The sequence below is a fragment of the Echinops telfairi genome, unplaced genomic scaffold, assembly GCF_000313985.2.
Source record: "Echinops telfairi isolate 266 unplaced genomic scaffold, ASM31398v2 ScPeMD7_5;HRSCAF=22, whole genome shotgun sequence".
NCBI classification, from domain to species: Eukaryota; Metazoa; Chordata; class Mammalia; order Afrosoricida; family Tenrecidae; genus Echinops; species Echinops telfairi.
Genome location: NW_022103901.1, coordinates 553,337 through 558,942, shown reverse-complemented (window position 1 = coordinate 558,942; position 5,606 = coordinate 553,337). Strand labels below are relative to the sequence as shown.

Genomic DNA, 5,606 nt, shown 5'->3' with positions numbered 1-5,606 from the left:
GCTGTGGCCCTCCCGCTCTCTGTTCACAGCCAGTTTCTAAAAGAGCTGGGCTGCCCAGAGAGTGGGCCGAAGGTGGCCATGCAGGTGCTTGGGGGACACAGGGACAGGGGCCGCCACCTTGTCCCCATAGGGACAAGAAGTTGAGCCAAGTGTCTTTCCTCCTGAGGACACCAGTCAGCAGGATAGGGACACAATGGGCTCAGGCGTGTGCACGCAGACCAGCAGGGACCCCACTGCAGGCCCCCAGTGAGCGAGAGACAGAGGGGTGTGCTACGTGACCCCTGGGCTGGCCCTGGCTGCACCTGGAAGGAGGGAGGCGCTTTATTCATGGTGCTCATGCACCGAGGGAGGGGGCTTGGACACTAAGCCCAGGGCTGGGCTGCAACATACTGTGTGTGGTGGCCCAGGGTGCCTGAGGCCCTCACAGACCTGTCCACTGCAGCACAAAGTGGCCCTCAAGCTGACCAGGCGCTACTGTCCTTCAGAGACGGCAGGTGCGTGGCCAAGGAACCCTGCAGCTGGGTGTGATGGGGTCCAGGTAAGCAGGTGCGGGGGAAGGGAGACAACAGCTCCTTTACCATGAGTCTCTCCCCTATGGGCCACTGATAGGCCTGGGGGGTCGTGCCCCAAGGACAGGGCAGTAGCTTCCCCCGACCCTCTGCTCCCTGGCCTCAAGAGCTCTAGGAGTATTCAGAAACAGGTCCCAGAGAGGCTTGGCTGGTGGCAGCTGCCTGGGTAACATCAGGTGTCCCCACCCCTCCCAGTCCCCAGTTATCTGGGGAGGAGCTTCCTCCTTAGAAGGGGGAAGGGGCTGGTCCTGCCTCCTGTGCCCAGATAGGCCTTGCACCAGCCAGGGGCTCTGTCCTATGGGAGGAGCTTGGGGCAGAGGCTTTAGACCCCTCCTGTGGGGCTGCTCTGGACTGCTACCAGCTTCTTCCTGGACAGAGCACCATGTATGACATGCAAGCGCTGGTGAGCTCTGACCCCTGACCCTCCATCCCAGGCTGAGCTCCTTCCTAGAAAGTGGTGGTAGGAGGCAGGAGGTGAGGTCCCAGGAACCCTCCACCAGAAGTCCAGCTGGGACTCAGTGCCCCAGTCTCAGCAGAGGACACAGACCTGCCCGCTTCACCTCCTCTCTCTCCTGTCAGCCTGGCACTTCCCCAGGCAGGGACAGGATGGGGAACAGGGTGGCCACCTCTCCCGGGCACAGCAGGGGCGCCAGGCAGCTAGTCAAGTGACTAGCACAGACACAGAGAAGCAAGCGTGGGTGTGGGCCCCAGGCACCTTCCCGCTCTCTCATGGAGGCCGTGCGGGAAGGCTCTTGGTCCACCTGCGGGGCAGTTCAAAGGCAGCCAAGCCACTGGTGGCCCCGACCTCTGTGTCCTCAATTCAGAGGAACCTCCTGAGGTTGCTGACACTTACTGTGTGGTCAGCACGTGTCCCACCCTCTCCATCCTCCTTCTCTCATCACACACAGGCCACACTTGTGGGCGTCCACTCCGAGTCCAACAGACAGTGGGACTGGGGAGGCCTCACAAGCCTGTGTTCCAGGAGGAACTGAGTCTGGCCCACGTGCTAGGGATCGGACAGGGTAGGTGAGCCTTCCCAGGACATCCCACTCCCCTGGCTTTGAGTGTCTTTGGGCCTGTGTGTGACTGCTTTGGGGTTCTCTCAGGACAGTGCCCCTGCCACCTTGCCTGGTGAGAAAGTGCTCAGGGGGCCCAGTGATGCCCAGGAAACGTGGCAGACATGGCGGTCCAGGGGAGTGAGTTTCCTGAGGGGTCAGATATGGGTGACAGTGGCAGGTTCAGGGCTGCCCTGAGGACCTCCCAGGGGTCCACATGTGTGTGACTGCTATGTGCCCATGCATGGGAAGGAGAGGGAATGCCATACGTGGGCACATGTGACCGAGTGCATGTGTGGGTGATTCCCAGGTAGCTGAACTATGTTCATGCCTTTGTAAAGCAGAACTCACCCGTGTCTGCCCTCCACCCCATACCTCCCACACTCCGCCCACATGCGCTCTGGCTTCCTGACCGCCAGCCCCGGACTCTGTGCACTGGAGGACAGCTCCCCAGCCACCTCGCCTTTCTGCCCTTGGCTGTGCCCAGTGCCTGAGTGGACTCGCAGGATGAGAACCCGGGTGAGGGACAGAATCCCCCTGCCAAGGGGGCAGGGGCTGCAGAGGCACTGTGGCAGTTGTGGCCCAAAGATGGGTGGTGTAGAATCGCGAGGCTCCAGCAAAACATCGCGAGGTTCCAGCAAAACATCGCGAGGTGTAGGGAGGCCTCCCAGCCAAGGGTACTCTTGTTTCGTGTTGCACAGACACTTGGCTCTGGGGAATGTTCTGGAGCCATGAACCGAGCTGAAATTAATGTGCTCTTCCTCTGCACTTAGCAGAGCTTCAGCTGCTAAGGTACATTGGCAGCGCTGGTACAGGTGGACGTTGGTGTTGGGGCGGGGTCGCCAGCGGAGAGACGGGCCCGCGGACGTTTCCTGGGCGTTCTCGGATGCGCTCTGGCGGAGTTCAGGTTTCCAGGGGTAAGATCAGACTGGGCTGTGCCCCGAATGGCGCGAAGTTTCCAGGGGCGTGGTCAGATGGTGCTGGCGTTTCCAGAGTGCACTAGGAAGGGCACAGTGTTGCTACAGGCACGCGCTGGTAGTGCTCATGTTTCCCGGGTCTTGATTAGTCGGCCAGCATTTCCAGGGACATGCGCAGAATAGCACGGTGTTTGCAGGGACGCGATATTTCTAGGGGTTTGCTCCCATGGTTCTGATGTTTCTAGGGGCGTGGGCATATCGTTACTGTTAACATCTCCCGAAGCGTGGTCAGACCACTGACACTGAGGTTTTCCAAAGGTGCGCTCAGATGGTACTGATGTTTCTTTCCAAAGACGGACTCAGATCGTGCTGGCGTTTCCAGGGGCGTGGTCAGGCTGCTGGCGCTGACGTTTCTAGGGGGCGCTCAGATGGTACTTTCCAGGGGCGTGGTCAGACCACTGACGTTGACGTTTCCTGGAACGCGCTCAGATGGCATGGGCACTGATGCTGACGTTTCAGGGGTGTTCAGTTTGCTGATGTTGACGCTTCCAGGAACGGACGCAGATGGTACTAACGTATCCAGGGGCGTGGTCGGAACTTCTGAAGTTGATGTTTTCCGGGAAGTGCTCAGACGGCATGGGCACTGGTGCTGGCGTTTCCAGGGGCGTGGCCAGACTGCTGACGCCCGTGTTTCCAGGGACGCGCTCAGATGGTACTGACGTTTCTAGGGGTGTGGTCAGCGTGGTCCGACTGCTGGCGCTAAGCAAACTTTCGCGCTCAGACGGTACTGACGTTTCCAGGGGCGTGGTCAGCGTGGTCCGACTGCTGGCTCTAACGTTTCCAGGGACACGCTCAGATGGCACGAATGTTTCCAGGGTCGTGGTCAGGCCGCTGGCGCTATTTCACAGGGACACACTCAGGTGGTACTAACGTTTCCAGGGACACACTGGTGTTTTCAGGGGTGCGCTCAAGTGGTACAGTTGTTTCCATAGTCGTAATCAGACCGCTAGTGCTCACGTTTCCAGAGGCGTGGCCCAACCACGAGCGTGGTCTGATGGGGCACGTTCATAGGACCGATTGTTTCCAAGGACGCTCTCGGATGGTGTTGACATTTCCAGGGGCGTGGTCAGACCTTTGACGATTTTAGGGGCGTGCGCGCATATGGTACTGACGTTTCCAGGGACGCGCCCAGAAGGCACAGCACTGGCGCGCACGTTTCCAGGGGCGGGGTCAGGCCACTGACACTGACGTTTCTAGGGGCGTGCGTGCACATTTGATACTGGCGTTTCTAGGGACGCTCTCTGAAGGCGCTGCCGCTGACATTTCCTGGCGTGCTACTGTAGGCCTGCGCAGCACTCCAGCACACCGCCGCTGGCATTGGCATTCCCGGGGCACATCAGACGGGTAGTACGTGTTTCCTGCTCCCAGGCCTGCGGCCCGGCTTTGTGCAGCTGGTTGCAGTGCTGGGGGGACGCGGACTTGGGTCCCCTCTCCCTATGCGGCTGGCCTGGCTCGGCTTCTCGTTGCCTGGGCCTGTTTGTTCCCCAACGAACTGGGTTTGTGGCCAAACCCAGGAAAACAAAAGCTTCCAGAAGAGTGGGCACTACACTGAGACCAGATTGAGCCTCTGTTTCTGACCCTGGTCTCCTCGCTCCCCTCCCGCCAGGCATGCTCCCCACTGAAGGGGCACCCCTTCCTAGAGAGCAGCCAGCGCGTGGGTTTTACCTCCACGTTGGGGCCGTGCACCACGGCGGGCCTCGCGGCCCTAACTTAGGGCAGTATGGGGAGGGGTGCGCGTGACCCAGGGCTCTGTTGTCCTCATGCGGCCGGGCGCAGGCGGCTAGTTACCAGCAGCGCCTCGTTCTGGCTCCCACGTCAGCAGAGCGGAGCTCACCTTTCACTGTCCAGCCAGCCCGGCAGGAGATTGGGGAGCTGGTGGTCAGGGGGGGCTTGGTGGAGTGGGGGAGGGCTGGAAGCAGGCTTGCAAGTGGGCCTCTGGTCTAAACCTTGGGCCCACTTCCCACAGCAGGCCTGGCCCTCAGGAGTCAGCTCCCCCTAGAGGTAGCCCCCCTGCCTCCCGAGGTCTGTTTGCCTGGGCGCCCGGGTCATCAGCGTGCAGGCACCAGCCTTTGTTCCAGGTCCTGCGTCACCACCAGGGCCGCTCCAGGAAGAGGCCCCTTCCCCCATCCTGCACAGACATCCCGCAGGCATATCTCGGGGCCAGAGCCGCCATCATCCAGGAGATCCAGGAGCCGTGCCTGCCCTCCCTGAGGCCTGTCAGGGATCATGGGTTGCCAGTTTGCCCTCTTAAACAGCACGCTTCCTTGGGGCACTACCAGGATAAGTTGGGTGGGGGCCCCAGCTGTGAGGTGGCAGGAAGCAGGCACCCAGACTGAGGCCCTTGGGCGCCTGCATGAGGAAGGGGCGCTGCAGTTTGTGGGACCCACTGATTATCCAGGGTCCTGTCTAGCTCGTAGAGGAACTCCAGTTAGTGAGATAAGGTTTCTGGGCACCCCAAATCCTCAGGGACAGCCTGGGGGTCTGGTTGGAGCCTGAATCCAAGGCCTGTGTCGGCCCTTGGGGGGAGGCCAGCCCAGCAGGCTGTGGCCACTCTGCTGAAGGCCCGCCCCTTCCTGTAGCAGCAGATGCCAGACCAGTGAGGAGCAGGCGTCTGATCTTTGTGATAAGTGTCTGCACAGATAGGGGATCAAAGCCACTGCCCTGCAGAGAGGAATCGCTTCCCGCCCAGCCAGCCCAGAAGCCCGCGGGGAGCATGCTCTGCTCGCTCACTGCCACAGGCTGTGTGGCTAGCAGCTCCTTGTAGGCACAGTTTAAGAACATACTAGAAATATTTGTAATCCTAAAAGGAGTGAAAGCTATAAATAGCCTGGGGACTCCGGAGAAGGTCGTCAGGGCTACAGGACTCGAAATAGATGGCATCCCACAATGCTGAGGGGCCTGCCCACCCGCAGGTTCATGACCGCTCACAGACCCATGACACCCGCCCCCGCAACCACAGCAAGGACACACGGGGGCGGACATGCGCGGGGGCGGGGCACTGGGAG

The 5,606-nt window shown here is 60.7% G+C and overlaps 1 protein-coding gene across 1 annotated transcript in view; it reads left to right on the top strand.

The window, feature by feature from the left end:
* Window positions 1-3,177: 3,177 nt before the first annotated feature.
* Window positions 3,178-5,606, top strand: part of CUNH7orf50 (chromosome unknown C7orf50 homolog) — a 12,352-nt gene continuing 9,923 nt past the window's right edge. The window contains exon 1 of the mRNA XM_045284329.1: window positions 3,178-3,325. Within this exon, the coding sequence (XP_045140264.1) occupies window positions 3,178-3,325 (148 nt within the window). The remainder of the gene's footprint in view (window positions 3,326-5,606) is intronic.